The 20285-nt window shown below is 42.2% G+C and overlaps 1 protein-coding gene across 4 annotated transcripts in view; it reads left to right on the forward strand.

Moving 5' to 3' along the window:
* The window catches only part of ncor2 (nuclear receptor corepressor 2), a 95375-nt gene that overhangs the window by 53722 nt on the left and 21368 nt on the right, over nt 1-20285 (forward strand). For all 4 annotated transcript variants that reach the window (XM_040019534.1, XM_040019536.1, XM_040019537.1 and 1 more), the window contains exons 11-22: nt 20-113; nt 3165-3343; nt 4011-4065; nt 4156-4254; nt 5893-6038; nt 8541-8701; nt 9941-10003; nt 15095-15237; nt 15368-15506; nt 16094-16520; nt 19177-19297; nt 19874-20138. In XM_040019534.1, the coding sequence (XP_039875468.1) occupies nt 20-113; nt 3165-3343; nt 4011-4065; nt 4156-4254; nt 5893-6038; nt 8541-8701; nt 9941-10003; nt 15095-15237; nt 15368-15506; nt 16094-16520; nt 19177-19297; nt 19874-20138 (1892 nt within the window). The remainder of the gene's footprint in view (nt 1-19; nt 114-3164; nt 3344-4010; nt 4066-4155; nt 4255-5892; nt 6039-8540; nt 8702-9940; nt 10004-15094; nt 15238-15367; nt 15507-16093; nt 16521-19176; nt 19298-19873; nt 20139-20285) is intronic.

The raw sequence follows: 20285 nt of genomic DNA on the forward strand, positions 1-20285 counted from the left end.
TCTTTTTTTCTTTTTGTAGCCGTGTTGGGCAGCGAGGGGGTGGGCTGACCTCATCTGCAGCTCGCAGTGAACATGAAGTCTCTGAAATCATTGATGGAATATCAGAGCATGAGGTAAGCTCTTCTCTTAAAGTGGCTTAGCCCCTAGACTTGGTCTTCATGTGCATCTTGTATTTGTAAGTTCTTCCCACTCAAGTTGGGAGAAATGTGATTATGCCTTAATATGTAAATCTGTATATGTGAGCGTTCACCTATTTCGTATTAAATATGTGAAGTTTGTGAGCTTAAAAATTGTCTATATGTTAATTGCTGCTGGTTTAAAGGTAAGTGCAGCTCAGGCCAAATATTGATGTGTAGCATTTTAGCTTCACTGCACTTTGGATGTTTTTTATTGCTCTTTTTTTTGGTGACACCTGCAGTTACTGGTGGCAGTACTGATACCAGTTTTAATGCTGCACCTCACACAGTTATAGGTGTACAAAGAGAAAAAAGGACCAGAAAATCTGTCAGTAATTGGCCTTTCCCATCATCATGCTGAACAATCATCTTTTTTTTTGGTTTTGTTTGTTTTTTGAAACACACGACGTGAGTCTTTGAACAAAAACTTGCTGTAAAAGTGAAAGCTGGTTACCTTGCTAAGAAGTCAGAGGTGTGCTGTTGCCTGCAGCACTTCATCTGAACAGATCACTAGCAGTTCCTCCTTGTTTCCTTACTCTCTGTCATAATTCAAACTGATTCACTGACAGAGCAGTGCCGGAGCTGCTGACATAAACAATGCATTTGCTCTGACTTCAATATAAGTCAACTTATGTTTTGTTAGGTGAATTTAAATGTGAAAATGCTACAGTGGGAAATGTTTGGTTTGCTTCGGCTATGATAGTCTTGTCATCAGCTTTCCAGTGACTGGAGGGTTGCATGTCTAATCGACTGACAATAAATAATCGCAACATTGTCAGGAATAAATACATCTTTAGAGTCCTGACTTCGGTTCAGGAGATGAAGCTTGTGGTGAGGAAGAGGATGACGCTTTATCCAGATGCCAGGCGCGCTGTCTTTCTTTGTATTTTCACTTTTTTGGCAGGCATGAATAAAAATTTGCCTTCATGGCGCTTTTCTCCTCTACCTTTGGTGTACTTTGTATGTGACCAGTCTCTAGCCACATGGATAAATGCAGTTAAGCAGAATGACAATGTAGATTTTATCCTCGCCTATTTCTTTTCTTCTTCTTTTTTTTTACATTTCTTAGCATATAACCCTTTCAAAAATATGCCTCAGTTCACATTTCATTCCAGAAATTCAGTAACCAACATATAAACATCCTCTGTGCAAACATTTATGTTTCTAAAGTGAAACAGTGGAAAAATTACAGCACTGTCAATACATGAATATCCAGACGCTGTACAAAAATGTCCAATTTCGGCACACAATTGGACATCATACCATTGGAATTTTTTTTTTTTTATGTATTAAAGAGCAGAAATTAATTAATTTTATTAACAGGCCTAAAAATGCTTTTTTTAAAATATATTTTTGAAGAATTAACCACACATTTACATGGTAATGGCCCTTTTCTGCAATGCGCATAGAGCGTTTGATTGGCTTCTGGGGCTGTAACTTTGGTTTCCTTTGGTCAATTTGCATGATTGGCCCCTCTTTTTAATCGTTTGAGCCAACAGGATCACAGTAACAATGTCACGTTGACATCACTTCAACCAATCTAGAAGATAACCAGCCTTTCTTTAGCCTGATACATGAAGTCTGAAGAAATTCTTCTTTGGTTTTGTTTGTTTAGCAGACTTCTGCGCATTTACGTAACTGCTCGTTTAATCATGGCTTGTTTTCGGTGTGTTTGGTGGTTATAGAAATGGTTTATATGATATTTTTGCTGAGATTCAGAGGTTTCTGTGGATACCACACATGTCTGGACTTACATTTCTCACATTTAATTGTTATAACCAATTAAATGTGATCTCCTCCTTTTTGCCCCGGTACCGGGGGCGTGGGGCTTAAGTGGTTAAAAAAATGACCAACTATACTTTTGAGGCCACCACAACCCAGAAGCTAGCACAGCTGCTTTCAGCTGGAATCCTCTCAAAGGCTTTAGGAGTTTCTGGCAGTTTCTACTGGCTCTCTCACTGGTAGTCTTACCTCGTTTCTCTTTGCTTTATGTACTGTGTAATCTGTACAGTTGACCCATAGCCTTAGCTTCAGTAATCATAGTTCTTGCCCGTTACACTCTGTGTAATTGTTCTGCGATGAATCTAAACCTCCAGGCAGAGAATGGGGAACTTTAGCATGGACTTCAAAATCACAGCTAAGTAACTGGGATTTACAGGTTTTGGAAAGAGTTTTAGTATTAAAAATATTTTGACATTCAAGTGTTGTGGGGCATTTATAGTACAAAAGCTAATAATTACTCCAGTTGAAATGAAATTCAGTTCTCAAAGTGTGTTTTCAAATTGAAAATATAGTCACTGAAAATATCACAGACCAGTCACATACAAAGTACACCAAAGGTAGAGGAGAAAAGTGCCAAGAATGCAAATTTTAATTAATGTCTGCACCTTCAGACTCACGATATGAAGGATCACGCCTATGTTTTATCATCTGAGACAGGGTCCCCCTCACCAAAGAAGTGAAAACACAAAGGAAAGACACAACGTGACTGGCATATAGATAAAACGTCATCCTCCTCCTCATCACAAGCTTCATCTACTAAACTGAAGTCTGGACTCTAACACACAAAAATATGCACAAAAACTCGTACTTATTCCTGACAGTGTCATGATTACTTATTGTCAGTCGATTAGACTGCAAACCTTCAGTCTTTGGAAAGCTGACAACAAGACAGTGCTTTTCATTTACAAACCAGTCCTGAGGTTTTGGTTCTTTGTTACGTTGCAAATAATTGAGTGATGGGAAATAAGTCTGTGAAGGAGAGCTGCTATTAGACCTAGCATAACAGAGCCTGCTGAGTCACCAAATCACACTGAAATTCTGTGCTTGTTTTCCAAATGCTTCAAACATCATGTGCTACCACACAACTTTTTAAGAGTCCATGTCTGTATTAGCACTAGGCTGTATGTCTCTCTGGAGACCAGCCCCCTCACTCCAGGATGTTGATTTCTCTGTTTTGTGTGGGTTTGTGGCACGCGTGGACACTAGAACACAGAGAAGCAAATGCGACAGCTGGCAGTCATCCCTCCTATGCTGTTTGACGCTGAGCAGCAACGCATCAAGTTCATCAACATGAATGGGTTGATGGGTGACCCCATGAAGGTGTACAAGGACCGGCAGGTTATGAATATGTGGAGCGATCAAGAGAAGGACACGTTCAGAGAGAAGTAAGCTCCTTTCCTTTGATAATAACACATCTAGAAACAGAAGCTGTTGGACACCCACAGCACAGCATATGACCAAACTGTTGGTTTTCCTTCATCTTTACAGGTTTATTCTGTTTTCAGATGCTGTATTAACTTTCAGTTCAGCTCTTACTTTCATAAAATTTCCTGAGATTTGCTTTTTATATAACATGGCGAACTGCGTCTTTTACTCCCTGTGAAACGTGTGACTGAGAAAGGGTCCGGGAGTTGTTAGTAAGGAAGTGAATCTTCCTCTTTCGTGAGAATTGAGAAGAGGCGGTTCAGGCAGCCAAATCAAACCCGTGCTGTAAAATCGTCAACTTTAAAGTTTGGCCCCACATAAACTTCAGCTTCTTCTTCTAACAATTCTGATCTAAAAGAAATACTAAGTAACCGTTTTTATTCATTTATTGAAATATTTATTTATGTAATAGATTTTAGATTTAAAGCAGTGTTTTTGTTTTTCTCCTTTTTTCTGTTCTTTTTGCTTTATTTTTTTTAGGTAAGCTGAGTCATAAATTCTCATTTTCTTTCTGTGTGATCGCTGATGTCATCCCACCCCCAGGCACTCTCTTCGTGGTATTTTGTGACTTTCCAGAAATTACCATTATTTTGGATTCATTCTGTTGCCTTTGTTGTGCTTCCACAGGTTCATCCAGCACCCCAAAAACTTTGGTCTGATTGCGTCTTTTCTAGAGAGAAAGGTATACTTTTTTTCTCCCTCTTCACTCCTTTGTTTTTGTGTCATTCTCTTTTTTCAAGGCATAAGAAATGACATTTGTTTCATGTTTCAGACGGTGGCAGAGTGTGTGCTCTTTTACTACCTGACCAAAAAGAATGAGAACTACAAGAACATTGTGCGAAGGAACTACCGACGCAGAGGAAGAAGCCAGGTATTTTCATCTTTGAGGCTTACACTTCTGATAGATTCTCTGCATTGTGATTGAGTTGAGATAAGATTGTTTTTGTGTAGAGGACATGGGGTACTTTATGTGTAAATATGGCACACTGAAAGACTTAAGTCCCTTTAAAATCAACTCAGAATGAGGCTGATAATGTCTGTTGTAAACACAATCATAATCTCACCGTGTTAAACCATTTTTCTGTAGTAGGGTGACGTTATTCCTGCTCCAAATGAACTCTGTTATAATGTATCTAACCTCAGGTGCTAACTTCATGGTGGCACTAATGAAATGGCACATGTAGGGCGACCTTTTCGTATGTTTATGAGCAAACTATGTCATCTTTCCTGAAGAAACTGCTCATTACCAGGCACTTTGCGACCATATCTCTTGATTAGCAGCTAGCATTTACAGCTCACAGTCACAGAGGGAGGTGTCTGCAGAGGAGGAACAGAAAGTGCATTGCTATACATCAGGATTGCTCCAAATGGTAACAGATTATTTTTGGGGAGAGGAGAAAATATAATAGGAAACGACTTAATATAAATGTTAATGTCTTTCCAGCTTCACAGAGTCCAATATTTTTCTAAGTATTGTAGTGTTGTGTTGAGATCATTATTAATTTCACAGAGCGGGAGAGGACATTAGGGATGCTGTGCAAATGGAGAAAAAAGAATTAGCTTCTCTGTGTGAAAGGTGCATTTTTAAATTTACTCTTCTCCCTCCCTAACAACAAATGCTAAGTAAGATTTTGCCAATTGTTGTTTGGTTGTCAGGAGCTACTGAAAATATGTCTATTACAGAGATACACATTGTTTACATGGTTTGGGTGAGCATTTGCTCAGAATGATACTGCAAATACCTCAGAAAGAGAATATGAGATCTTAATTCTTGATGAAGAGCCGACTGATCATTGTTAAGCAGTATTTATGGTTTTAGGTCGAGCTGCGTGTCAGTGCTGTGAACTCTAACCATAAAAGCCCAGACAGGCAGGAAACTGCTGAGGAAGTGGTTCTGGGTGCTTCAGGAGCAAGAAATGTGCTACTGTAATTTCGGAACTTTCGCATCCTCTTTGGTTTTGCCTATGCTAAAATTGAAGCTGCGTAAATCTTCATTTAGGTAAAGTGAGATGCATTTAAAAAAACAATAAAAGAAAGCAAGGTTTTAGAAATGAGGAAGAGTGGAATTTCTTTTTTTTTTTTTGGTTTCATATTCTATGTTTAAAAAAACAAGAAAAAAACACCACCACAAAAGCCAGCCTGACACCGTCGGCTAGAAAGTCTCAGACTTGGGTTCTGCCACCAAAATTGCTAAGTCATTCGCTGTTTGGAAGCAAGCAGAACGTGCATGAAATCGGAGAAGATAAATTGTGGTTAGTAATGCTAGAAAGATACTGGAGTAACCTACTCAAGTAAAGCTGTAAACCACCGACTGCTTCTTTTTATATTAATCTGATGGGCAGGATGCACAGGATTTTGACAAAATCTGAATGCCTCTGCGTTTGCACACTGAAGCGTGTGCGTCAAAGATGTGCAAATTGCAGGAGATTTTTGGGTTGTTTGTCTTTGCCAAACTACTTGGGATTATCTTTGTAATACGGCACCTCATTGTTGTGTTTTTTCCTCACAGCACGGTCAGCAGCAGCAGCAGCAGCAGCAGCAGCAACAACAAGTGAACCGGAACAGCCAGGAAGACAAGGAGAAGGAGGAGAAAGAGAAGGAGGCAGAGCGGGATGAAGAGAAAAATGACACTGAAGACAAGGAAGATGGAATGAAGTGAGTTGCCATTAATTTAAAAAAAAAAAAAAAAAAAAAAAAAAAAGTCAAAACTATCCAAGCAAGCTTTAGCTCTGGGAGCTTTAAATTTGAGAGCACACTGACAGCTCAAAGAAAAGATGAAGTTGAGTGGGTGAACCCATAAAGCTGGAGTAATTTTTCTTACTTGATCTTTTTCTCCAAGTCGCAATTTTTCGAATTGTTCCATGTCAGGATGCAGGAAAATGGAGTTGGGGTAATTTTTGGCTATTGGGAGTTGATCTGGAAATGCAATCATTCTGTAACCCTTGAGCTCTTTCTCCCTCACCTCCAGCCAGACTTTCCACCTACAGCAATTTTGAGCTTCCATTTGCTCTCCCTAGTAGAGCAGCTGTTTTCCTGTTTACGTTCATCCCTTTGCAAATAGCACAAAGTCTCATTTTTAAAACTCTGTGCTTATTTTGTTAGTCTGAGTTGTTTTTGGTGAGGAAAATAAGCCGTGTAATTAACCTAGCTGGGTGCAGTGTTGAAGGAGGGGGTGTTTTTAGGCACTGTGCCACTGAATGAGGCAGAAACGGTAGGAATTTCATTGCATTCTGTTGCCTGAAAATTATTAGATAAATCCATCCCTCTGCGTGTGTGTTTAGGCACTATATTATGTTGTCAGCTGAGAGTGTACACACTAGCAGTTTCAAGCAATGGTAGGTCATATTTGCAGATGTGTCAGACTGCAGGAGGATGATGATGATGAAGCGTTGCCGAGTGCCTGCCTGCTCTGAGGCGAGGCCAGGGGACTCCGTGACTCCCAGCACACCCCGCTGCCTGCCTGTCACCCCTGGCACAGCTGGCTTGCCTATATTTAGTGTGCCACCAGCTCCCCTCAGCAAGATTAATGGAGCTGGGGGAAGATGAATGGAGGAGCAGAAGGTTCAAATTCAGTGGCTGTCTCCTGGCATGCCATTGTGCAGACACTCAATAAATTATCCTGGAAATAAAAAGAATGGAAAAAGCAGCGTCTGCATACACGTTCAAATTTTTGATTTGAAGTTTGTTTCATTCTGAGGTATTTTTGCCCATCCTAGGGCTGTGTGATATGACCAAAATCTCATATCCCGATATAAGACATCTATCGTCCGATAACGATATAAATCACAAAAATGTAATATTTTCTGTAAATTCTGTGAATCTTGGGCAGCTCGACTTGCGGGAAGTGTTTCCAGCTGCGCGTCATGTAGCTGTAGTCAAGTGTTCTAACAGATGCATGGAACTATACATTTTTAGACATAAGTTGTAATGGCCGCCGTTTTCTTTGTTATTTACTTTGAGTATTTATTAAACGGCGTGGTGTGGGGAAAAGCCTGTTCTAACGTTTGAGTCTAAGGTTTATTTTTTAGCACCTGGCGACTCTTTTTTTTTTTTTTTTTTTTAAATTTATTTAAATTTATTTATTTTTATTTCTCATCCGTAAATAATCTGCTCTTTCACTTGATTCAGTTTATTTTGAAAAGTCTCAACAGGATCTTGAGCTTTATTGTGAAAGGTTTATGTGGAACATAAACAAGCGGACACGCGATGGTGTTACCGTCGTTGTTGCTAACGACAACGCATAAAAACAGGCGCTTGTCCGTCCGTAGTGTGGTTATATAAAATATAAGAGAAAGAGAGAACTTTAAGAAATGAATATAGCCACTACAGTGACCATCAAAACGATGAAAAAATATTATTGTAAACAGTTTATTTTGCGACCCACGAAACAAACGATAGCGTAAAATGAAACGATAGACGTTTTTATATCGTCATCCGATATGTATCGTTATATTGAACAGCCCTAGCCCATCCTCATTTGGACAAACATGTCCGTGTCCAGGATTGGGACAGTATACCCACGCAAGTAATTGCATCAGGCATATAAGGTCATTATTTTTGCATATCAGAAAACAGTCCATTAGTTTCATTTACCTGCTTCTCTGTCCACATATTGAATAATGTACCACAATTTCCCAGTGTTACTTCAGTGAGATGCTTTTTCTTGGTCCTGCTGTTTTTTAGCGTTGTAGTATTGAAATGTGTCACAGCTCCTGTTTGTTCAATATTTGCATCCTATCATTTGCATTATTTTTTGTTTTTTCAGAAATTATTATAGTCCCAATAAATATTAAATAAAATTTATATCCCTGATGAATATTTGGAACCATTTTTTTTTTTTTTTTTTTTTTTTTTTTTTTTTTTAAAATCTTGAGTCATCATTTTGTGATGAACTTTGCCTGCACAAAACTCACCACAGATCTTGCTTGTAGTCTGTTCTTCTGCAATAAAACACTTGATTTCAGTTTCAGACTGAAGCCATTATGCTGTTGAATCATACCCCCACCCTACCTTTGTTTTGTTTTGTTTTTTTCTTTAAAAGACTATTATCAGTGCCTCACAGTGCTGCCCAGAAATTAATGTCCCGTTTAATAGACCTGACCATTCAGCAACCCGGTGCATTCTCTTGCTGACTCTGTTGACATTTTCCAAATACAGGGACGACACCTCTGGAGAAGATGCAGAGGACAAAGAGCCTCCCGTGGCTATCAAGGGTCGACGAACAGCCAATAGCCAGGGACGCCGCAAGGGCCGTATAACCCGCTCTATGACCAGCGAAGCAGAGGAGACCTCAGCACCGCCACTCAACAATGAGCTCGGTCAGTATCTCTTGCATTGCAGCAAATTGGTGCAGATTTCTCCTCTCTTTTCTTTCAGTGTTAAAAAAAACCAAATTATCATATGTCTTAAGCCACGCTGAACTCTGTAGCCTTAGAAAACAATGTAGGTAAACGGCATGAAAAAATTGCTATTGGACTTATATACAGATGTAAAGACATACTTTATTACAAAATCATTCTAAATTAACCCTATAATTTTTAACTGGATGTAAAAGATGAAGATGGCATGCAGGAATAAATTGTGTGCATTTGTTAACAGCAATTGGACAAGAGAGAATCTTTACAGATAAATATTTGCCATCATCACTCAGCACTGAGTTTGGTCACCTTTGATCTAGTTGTGGCCTTTGGTCCCGTACCACAAGAGTGCACTGTTGATCCTTTGTCTGTTATTCGTGTTGTCTTATTCAGTCTTAAACTCATTACTTTTGCCTGACTGTCACTCAAACACCATTAAAAAAAAAAAGAAATCGTAATGGGTGTAAAATGTGGCAGCATTAGGTACGCACACAAAATCCTATTGGCAAAAGATGAACTATTAATAAAGGACTGTGTGTCAGCACTGTCCCCCTGCTTAGCTCCGTTTCATGTTCTAACAGATGGTGTGTAAGCTGTGCACACACAGACAAACTAGCTTCAGGCTAGGATGGCATTTTTGATGTTTCAGCATTTGTGCATACATGCTGCAGGTGTAGTCACAAAGAATCCCCTGGTGACTTGGGCTGTAGGGGCTCTCAGTCAGCGGCCACACCCCTGTCACTGTTTGCTCCCTTGCTAGCAGAAGTGCTAGCTGGCCCAATGTGCCCTTCACAGGTCCATATAGAGGACACGTGAGCACAGACTCCTGCTGCGCTGTCCTGTCATGGAAGGCCAGGGACAGCCTGGCTTATGGCCTGTGCAGCGAAAGAAGCCAGTTGTTATGTCTATAATCATTAACTGACTTCTCTCCTTGGATTTCCTGCTTCCACCATCTAAAACAAACAGTCCCCAGCGACCCATGCTGCAGTGCTTCACTAGCAAGCAGTTCAAGCCACCCTCCCCCTCTTATTCTTTTTTCTTCTTCTTTAATTTCTCTCTCTTTCTTCTCGTCAGTCACTCCCTAACAGACATAGTGACAACTCCCCACTCCCCCTCCACCTCCTCCCGCCTTCTCTAACTTGGTGGTTCTCCTTTTTTTTCTTTTTTTTTTTCTTTTTTTTTTTTAATTTTTTTTAACAGCCAATCTTGAAATGAATGAGAGCTCTCGCTGGACTGAAGAAGAGATGGAAACTGCCAAAAAAGGTAAGACACCTTTCTTTTCTCATGTGAAGTAGCTTTATTGCATGTTTTATGTATTATAATAAACTCATCAACGCAAAGAATACTTATCAGCTTCAAGCACTGTTCGAAAGCATAGACAAGTGATGTGGCTGTGACTTCCTGTTGGTGTGGTAGCAACCACCACGTGCTGCTAGGTTATGTCTATGCATGTGTATGTCAGTCTGCCTGAACGGAGTCTGCTGCTTTTTGGAGCCGTTTCCCTGTGTCTCTGGGTCAAGGCAAGCCTGTCTTTTATCAAGGAGGCTGTAAAGTCTGCCCCTTATCAACCAACCCCTGCGAATGCGGCAGTCATTAACGAATGCGGCTGTTTATTGTCTCTCACTGAAGATTACTGGCTGATTCATAAAGGTCACTGACATTCTGTCAGTTTTCCTTGCACCTGCACTCTCTGAGTATGCTTTTAAAGTTTTTTTTTTTTTTTTTTTTTTTTTTTTTTTGGTTTCATTTTTTTTAATATGCAGCACATTACCCTCATTTGCTGATTCAATGAGCTCTTTACCTGCAGTAATGTTTACTATGCTTTAAAGACACGTTTACATATTGCAAGAAAAGGTGAGTGTGTGTGTTGGCAGTGACATTGCATATAAAGATCTTTCTTTACTCTTCACAATAAATGTGTCCTTTTTTGATAACTTCTAAAATAGTGGGCAAAGTTGATCAACTACCTCTTTGTAGTGCTAGGTCTTCTGCACATGATTCACTGGGTTTCACAAGGCGGCTGCTTTGTGGTAATTTATAGGTGATGTGTCATTGTGCTTTGTGCGACTGGCAGGCCTGTTTTTGAATGTTTTGAACAGCAGATGAGGTGCCTTGCAAACAACTATCAGAAGCTCCAGTGTGATATTAAAATCCCATTTAGTCTGCACCTGCTTTGTGCTTTGTGTCCCGTCTCCTGCAAATTGGTACTTGGGTGTTTGTGCAGGTTTGTGTGTTAAGAGGTTATTTTGTGATAACTGGCACTAGCCTGGCTCGAACACGGTCCTGTGTAGTAATCCTGGTTAATGTCTTCAGTTCCATTCTCCTGCTGTAGGATTAGTGGGGCACTCCATCCAAGAGGATTAGCCTGGCAGCTCTGTGGGAGCGGGGCTTCTGTGAAGGGCTTATGTAACCACAACCACAGAACCCCAGCTACAGTACCAAGGGCTGAGGAGGAGGTCGTTTTATCATCAGTTCTAGCAACAACCCCCACACCTGTCAAAAGGGATTCCCTTTCCAAGAATTCAGACATTCCAAGATCACAACCTCCGTCCTCCCATTTCCTCAGTTGCGCTTTAGTTTTGAATAAGCTTGTCAAGGTGCTTTTCTGCAGCAGGTGCTTGACATGTATATGTCTTAAAGAGGTTTAGGTGTCCCGATGCTAATGTGTTTATCCCTTTGAGCTAACCAGATCTGAATAATGGCATTTATAGTGTCTGGCTGGGCCTCACCATTCCTGCGTGGCAGTGCCAGCCAGCAGTGCTTTCGAGGATGGCATGGCCACACTTGGAGATGGATCACCCTTGTCTTCCCCAGTCAAAGATTGGCACCTCAAACAAGGGATGAGCAGGCTTTGTAACTCTGTCTTAAACCCACCACCCTACACCTACGTGAATGTGGGCACATGCAAGTAATGTGTAGCAAAGGCTATGCCTGTGTGTGCTGGAGTGCGTACCAGTCTTGGCCAGCATTTATGTAAGTGTGCTAATCTGCCAGGCTTCGCTTGGGTGCGGGCAGCCAGGCAGCTGGATAATAGGCCCAGCTCTGCATGCTGGAAGAACCCATTTAAAGGAGCAGCAGGTAGAGAATGCCATATTATCTTTTCTCCCTTTCTCCTCCGCCGTTGCTCCAACTCTCTCGTTCTGTCTCTCGGTTGGGAAGATGGCAACAGCCCAGATTGGCAAGAGCTGTGGAAGATTTGGCAAGCGCCTCTTTCCCCCACTCACTTTCTCTCTCCTCTCACTGTGTGTTGTTATAAACTAGAGAGGTCACATTCAAGATGAAAAGCAGGTCAGTCAGGAAAAATGTGAAAGCCTTTATGCTTTCTCATGGTATCAACATCAACTCCCTCTCTCACCCCTGCTGCCCCCACTCTTCTCTCTGTGCTTACTCTCCACTTCTATATCCTTTCCCTTTCTCCATTGTCTCTCTGGCTCAGTGGCTCTGCTTTCTCCAGGCTCTCTCTCTCTCTGTCTCTCTCTGTCTCTCTCTCTCTCTCTCTCTCTGTCTCTGTCTCTCTCTCTCTCTCTCTCTCTCTCTCTCTCTCTCTCTCTCTGTTTACTCTTGGACTGCCCGAGTGTATGTTTGTGTCTGTGTGCTAGAGTATTAACGAGAGAGAGAGAGAGAGAGTTTGTACTCACTCATGCGGTTGTGTGTGTGTGTGTATGTGCATGCCGTGGTGCCTGCTGGCAGAGTGAGGTAGGGGGAGGGACAGACCGACGGAAAGAGGGAGGGAGGGAAAAAAAGAGAGATAGAGGAGAGATCAGATGAGGAGAGAGAGGCTGAGCACATAGAACCGCCCCACAGTCCCACTTTCCTGTGGAAGTCTTCCCAGACGACCGCCATTGGGGAGAGGAGCGACTGAGAAGAACAGAGCAGCACTCACCGAAGCACAGGGAGGACAGAGGGAGAGGGAAAAGGAGGGGAGAGGCCAGGAGCATGTGCTGGTTTAGAGTATGTCAACCTGACACCGGCTCATGTATCGAGCCAGCTGGCAAGAAGAACACCGAGACTGAGCTGTTTTCATCTCCTCTGCTCTGGATCCGGAAGGCCCAGCCCTGAACAGCTTCCCTGCTGGCCCTCGAGAGATCAGACCGTCTGATAGCGTTATCCAGAGCAGGGGCACGAGACGACGACCAGAGCGACAGGCATGTGACAGACAGGAATAACCACTTTCTGGCCGCACCAGGTGTTGATTGGACTTTATCTGGGAGGAGCTAAAGAAAATACGATGTCCTGATTGGGTGTGAGGCTACCACCTGTTTCAGTATTCTTACAGCTGATTGGATGTATGCTACATGTGTGTTGCTCTGAGCAACTGAGGCCCTGAGCCAACTATAACTTATTGGGATTGTGCTTTGTGTGCTTGCGTGTGGCGGATCAAACTGGATATAGCTAGAGGTCATCACAAAGTGACCTTTGACCTTCAGTAAATAAATTGAACTCTTTAGCACTTCAGCTTCACTGCATGCTGTGAAGAGTTAATCTAACTTCTATAAATGTGCTTATTCTTATGCCACCGTTGTTTCATGGTTGGTGTGAAGGCATATATTTTTGTGTGTACTCTTATCGGTTTCGAGGGTGTATGACTTGTAGGGCAGTCCACCCCCTCCCACCCACCGACTTTAAAAGGTTATTAGGTATCAGCAGTCACGTGTCTCAGTCCTCATGGAGCGAGTCAGGCCAACCAGTCTTTTCTTCCTGGGAGAAGCTTTTCTAGCAATACCTTTGGTGGCAGCAATGAATATTTCATCTGAAAAACCTCTTCCACTTTAACAGTTTCAAGGTGCGCTGCCACTTTTAGACTCCAGAAGCTCAGACATGAAGATCACCCAAGCTTGTTATGGCAGCTCTTTTTATAATAGTATTAATAAATTCTCAGCCGAACAGTGAATATTATAGGTCTTTGCACTTTTTCTGCATGATTCATAGCTTTGCTAGCCATTTTAGCTAGAGATCTTTTTAAAAAAAATTACATTTGCACACTGTATGTGTGACACAGCACTTATGTAGGTGCTAATGTTAATACAATTGCAACTATTGTGCGAGTGAAACACGACTGTGCAGTTTTTAAAAAAAACTTTTTCATATTTAGGTGGCATTTTGTGTCGTAATATCAGTGTTATAAGTATCTCTGTACACAAAGTCTTATGAAACATTTCCAGGAAATGAGACTTGTAAACAACTAATAGATCAGTTTTTATTGCAGATATTACTTAGTAATAGTCTTATCACTAACTACTCAATCCAGTGTTGGTATCAGATTCAGGCTTTCAGATTATTATGAGAGCTGAACTGACAGGGCTGTAAACAGCTGTCCTTTCCTCTCCTTTGGCTCGCAGCTCTGCGTGTCGTCCTACTACCTCCATTAAGCGATGAGATGCAGAGACCTCTGAACCCATGGCCAAGGTTATCCCAAGACGTGTTGGCTCTGTGCCTGTTAATAACACCCCTCCCACCCACCAGCCCCCAGCAACCTTTTGAGAGCTGTCCTGTTGCCAGGACCTGTCAGGCTGGCACAGGAAACAAGTGGGTGGTGTAAGCTAAGCCTCTTACAACACACTGTTAATGAGCTGCCTTTTAGCTAACAGCAGACTCTGGGAGGGGGGCGCTGGAGCAGATTCTGTGCTATCTGTATTTCTCATTTACTTGTCTTTACGCACTGAATGCTCTCTGCATATCTTACTATAGCACATATACACACTTTATGTGTGCGTCCCTACATTCTTGTGTGTTTCATGACAGGTTGATCTATCACAGCTCTGGCCCAGCGGGTGCCTGTAGACTCTTGTGTAAGGCCCAATCATGTGCTTGACTGAGTAAAGGACTTGGGTTTCTTGGAAGTGGGTCACATCAAAGTCAGTTAGAATATGACACACAGTGACCCCAGTGGAGTGAGTTAGTGATGTCATTGGTTTGACTGGCGGTTTACCTACCACTAGCACTTCCCTCTCCTTTTTGCTTTATCAGTCTCTCTCTTTCTTTCACTCTCTGTCTGTACTTTGGAAATCTATGTTAACAAGCCATGGTGCTCCTGGCAGAGTGGAACAGTGTCTATGTTACACTGTGGGTAAAACTCCCAGGCTGTGCCGCAGTTTAGACAGCTGTATAGAGACAGATGTTCCTGGCTATTGATTTACAATGGCAACGCTGTACACTTGAAGAGATTAGAGATGGCGTTGATAGTATATAAGCCAAAATAACCATTAAATTTACAATCGTCACAAGCAGTGCACTTTGCACAGCTTACATCTTTTACAACTGCAGAGAGAATAGCAGATCATCAAGGGCCACATCCACACGTCTGTCTCTGTATGTCTATCCTAATCCCTCTGCCTGTCCATCTGTTAATTCTAGGCCTACTCCAGTATGGTAGGAATTGGTCCGCCATCGCCAAGATGGTGGGATCAAAGACCGTGTCACAGTGCAAGAACTTCTACTTCAACTACAAGAAGAGGCAGAAACTGGATGAAATTCTGCAGCAGCATAAAATGAAATCGGTAATCAAAATGACATCCGCAAGCCTTTAAAAAAATAAAATAAAAAGAATTTTATACTTTGTGTAATGTTATACTGTAAGATTGCTTCTGTTGAGGTTTTTTTTTTTTTTTTTTGCTTATTTTCACCCAGGAGAAGGAACGAAAGGCCCGTCGTAGAGGCAAAGCCTCACAGAATGAGGAAACTAATGCCCCATATCCAGCAGAGGAGGAGGAGATGGAGGGTTCAGGAGCCAGCTGCAATGAAGAAGAAGCCCCCGAGGATGGAGAAGGTATATCAATCCTTATGCCTTGATTTTAAGCCTTCTATTTTGTCTACAAAGTTGTTTGTATTGCATTGAATGTTCAGGACAACTACAACCAAACTACAAACTAGATTGCATACATAGACTTAATAACTCTCTTACAGTTTAGTTATTAATGGTTGTAAGTGTAGAATTGATGCCAGAGTTGTTTTTTTAAATTGCATTTTATTCTACACAAACTTTATAAAGTGGCATCGTTTCATATGACAGAAAAAAGTGTTTGAGCAGCTCACGTTGGCTTAAAGAATCATGGTTTACAAATGGGAAAATGATCATGAAACGTTGCTGTAGTTTGTTGACAGAAGTGTACTGCGTAGACTGTACTTCCTCAATAGAGCACTGAAGTCCTGGGGGCTTTCATCCATCATTCCAATTGGTTTTGTTTTCCCCTTATTGTACAGTGAAACCTGATTAGGCAGAAGACTGGCACTGCGAAGAATCTTCTTTAGCAGAAAGAGATAAGAGGAAAAATGGAAGGAAAAAGGTGAAGGAGATAAAACATTTATAGTACAAACCTCTAATTTGTTTCCTTTCGAACCCTGTGTCCCTGCCAGGTGGAGCCAATAACAGCTCTGACACGGAGAGCCTGCCCTCGCCGCACTCGTCTGAGGACAGCAAGGCTAAGGAGGAAGCCTCAAGCAAGGCAAAGGGCAGCTCAAACACTGGTGACAAGAAGGAGGACCTTGCAGACACAAGTCAGGCAGGGGATGAGAAACCTCCAGTCAAGGAAGATGCAGATTCCATTAAACAGGAGATTAAGACTGAAACAGGGGAGCCCAACAGAGACCAGCTGCAGCCAACACCGCCCAGTGATGCCACAGATACAAAACCTCCCACTGCAGGCACGGAGGAAGTCAAGAGCTCCAACAAGAACTCAAAGAAGGACCATGCGGCCAAAACTTGCTCCCATGGAGACAGTGACTCTAGTGCCACTTGCAGTGCTGATGAGGTGGAGGAGGCGGACAACACAGATAAGAACAGGTGAGGGTTCGTAGCAATGGATATAGTGGATAATGGTAAATGGTAATTTCCCATTTGTTTAAATTAAAGCAACAATTTTATACAGGCACAACATTAAAACTGTGACCCGTGAAGTGAATATGATGGATCCTCTCTCTACAATGCAGTATTCTGTTTCATCGCATTTGTTTCATGACTATGGGGTAATGCCTCCTCCCTGACCTCATCAGAAGCTGAAATACTATTACGCCACCTGCTATAGGCTTTCTCAGTGACACCCACATAATGGGGTGTGACATAACGTGAGATGTCATTCAAAAACCTCTTCTCTCTTCTCACGGAAGCCTGTTGGCAGCTGTCCTTTGGGTACTAAGCTAACGGCTCTAGCCGTACCCTATTAGGTAGCAATACTGTATAAAATAAGTAGCACTACTTTTTAGTCTGCGCTACCCAAAGAACAGCAGTATTCTTCCCTGCACATTAGTTTGGTGGCTGTTTAGCCGATTGTCAGGCCCACCAGCATGGCTATGGCTAACAACCTGAGTGAATTTGGAAATCTGTCTCTCTGCAGCAACAAGAGCTCTCTCTGGGATACACACCCAGTTTGTGTGGCATGTGTAGACTGCTGAGGCTGCCTTGACCTCCCCCCCAATCTGTATCCATTGTATTCCTTTATGACACAAATTGTGCCACTGCAGGCTCGCTCACCAGGCTAACCTGCAGGGCAGTGTCCCTTTGGTGTGTGAGGCAGCTTTGCCACAGGGAAAAGTGCTAATACCTAAGGACTTTTATGCAGTAGCACACTCTGAGCCAGTAGCTAATTCTTTCCCATCACTGGTTGCAGACTGACGATGTGAGGGCTTTTCTCTATTAGAGCTATCCTGGGAAGCGACGCTAACAATGATGGAGATGAGTCAGCTGATTCAGAACTCCTGTCTTCTAACTATAATTTCCAACTCCCTCACTACCAACTAAACCTCCATCGCTGTCTACCTTATAGCGCAACATACAGGACATGTGCAAGCACACAGCTGCTAAGATCAACATCCCTTCAGAAGAGGGTAAGATAGCTAAACCAGATACCACTATGTGGGAAGAAATATTTGTTACATCCGACAATGTCCTCCAGTTCCAGAAAGTGGGAATATAGGCTACTGGGAAAGCCATGGGGCTAATGGTTCTTGTGGGGCATGCTGGCTTGGGCTCCCCACCCTGATGACAAAGGAAAAAGGATTTCCTTGACACCTCTGTCATCTGCCAAGGCCTCTTGGTTGCAGCACAGGCAGCGTCTCCCCCAGCATTGCATTTTCAGGATTCCCAAAGTACCAGCCCCTCAGACTGCAGCTGTTCTCAAGAATAGGGACATTTGAGGTTCTGATGAGGTCATGCAGGAGGCCCATAGTGAGAACCATCAGCACTAATCAGAGGACCAGGCTTATAGCCATAACCCTGAGTTTTACAGGGACATCTTTTCCCTGGTATTTATGTGGTTATTACTTTTACTGCTATTTACCACCCACCTAACATTGTTGCAGATCAACAAAAATGGCTGTACCTTAATGTCCTCCAATAGAAAGCAAAAAACATATCAGAAAACCATCTTGAGAATATAAGAAATACCTCTGGACAGTGAGCCTGTCTCCAAACTCTACAGACAATGATGCTATCAAACATCTGTTGCATATAAAAGTATGAGGCACAGTGGCCTAATACCACAGCAGCGGCCTAATACTCCAATATCACCAAAGCCATGCAGTCATAAGATACCCACAATGATGCCATGTTCAAGCTCCAAAGGCCTCAGAGCTGTTCTGGCATAATAGGGACCTACACAGTATTAGGCAGATTGAGTGCTGATCAGTGTATCCCTTCCCTGCTTTATTTCCCCTGTTTACATCGTTATACCAGTTTGAGAGCTTTGTTGTAAAAAATCTTCTGGTTTTTGAGTTTTCTTGGGTATCTTACATCTCTGTTCTGACACAGCAGACATAAGAACACAAAGCAGTGAGGGCTTTGAAGTGGTAGTAGTTGCCTAGCTACACTGTACAGCATTGAAGCCATATTTGGCAAGCTGTGTTTGTGTGTTCATGTACCACAGGTTGCACTTTTCTATTAGCCAAGGATTTTATTTGCACATCAGTATGAAAATAGGTGTGTGTGTGTATGTATATATGTATATATTTATGTGTGTGTGTGTGTGTGTGTGTGTGTGCATATATTTTTTATATATAAATATAAATTAATATTAATAAAACATGTCGTATGTGTCTGTGAATGAGGCCGTTAGAAATTGGTGTCAGAGTGCGTAGGAGAACTGATTAGTCGTGTTTGCACGGTACTTGTTCAGTTTTTTCCATGACAGCAGACTGCATGTACTGGCAGAGCTCAGGGAAATGCTGCCCTCTGCCAAGGCAAACAAATGGGGGAGGGTTGGGGGGGTGCATGCGTGGTTCTGTGCATCGATTTGTGTGCTTAACTGTAATTCAGAGTCTGTTGTGTTTTTTGACAGATGTGTAATACATCAATATGAATCTTTACTTTTTTTCCATGGTCTCAGGCTATGTCAGCACACATCCTACTACATTAGTGGGTGGAAAAACTAAACAAGTGATTTTGTATGCTCTTCTTTTCAACCTCTTCTTTACTCCCACTAACTTATTTCTGTCCGTCTGTGTAGAATGATGTCTCCACGGCCAAGCCTACTGAACTACACTCATGATGGGGTCATATCATCCCCACTACAGAAGCCCATGGATCTGAAACAGCTGAAACAGAGAGCAGCTGCTATACCACCTATTGTGAGTTGCTAATTTTAAAGTTGCTAGCTTTAGTTCTTGTTTCAAACAGTTACAGATCTTTTTTATGTATTTATTTATTTATTTTTTATTTAATATGACTCATGCAGAACTACTTTGCTAGAATCCAAGAATACACATATGGACTTGATAATGAGCATTGTTATTGTGTCCCTATAAACCTTTATGTCCCTTTTTAAGTGAAGAGCATCTTGGCTTTCCCAGCCTTTGAAAGTGTCTTCGCCACATAAAACTGATGTACTCACACACTCACAATCTTTCATTGCAGTTGTGAATCCTATCAAAGTCTCTCTGCTTACAAGGCTAACACCATAGTAGGTGAAATTGTTAAGTCATAACCGTATAAGATAAGCCAACCAGATGGAGGATAACGAGAAATGAGATAATGACCATTAGGGAAACTTTAGCTTGTCAAGAAATAAGAGATGCGCCTTAGCTGACATGCTTATCAGATATTTTATGTGGCTAACCATATGTCAGCTCCTGGATAGGAGTGGGCTTGTGTTATATGTGTGGCACATATGTAACTCTGTTATTTTCTTGTCGCCCTGTGTGCAGATGCAAGAAGCCTCGGTGCAGGGGGGTCAGCAGAGTGGGAAGGCATTACTGCCTCCCCACGCTTTGGCACTGTACCAGCAACAGATCACCATGGCTCATGGGGAGTCCTCCCAGGAGGTCAAGCTGCAACAACAGCAGCAGCAGTTTCCAGGCCAGCCAGGCAAACAGCAGCCTTATACCCCACAGGCAGACAGAGACAGGGAGGCTCTGCACAGCAACAGCCCACGTGTTCGCCCGCGCAGCCCCTCTGCCGGCGAAAAGGATGGTATGCACACCTCCATCACAACAGAAACTTCTCTTATTGCCTAGAAACTATATTTACCTGCTGAAGTTGCAAACACAAGTTCTTCACAGTTTTAGGTTTTCAGCTTGGATCCTTTTTATCACTGTTCTGTATGACCTTAGTGTCACT

The sequence above is a fragment of the Simochromis diagramma genome, unplaced genomic scaffold (assembly GCF_900408965.1).
Source record: "Simochromis diagramma unplaced genomic scaffold, fSimDia1.1 OVJJ01000822.1, whole genome shotgun sequence".
In the NCBI taxonomy this organism is placed as follows: domain Eukaryota; kingdom Metazoa; phylum Chordata; class Actinopteri; order Cichliformes; family Cichlidae; genus Simochromis; species Simochromis diagramma.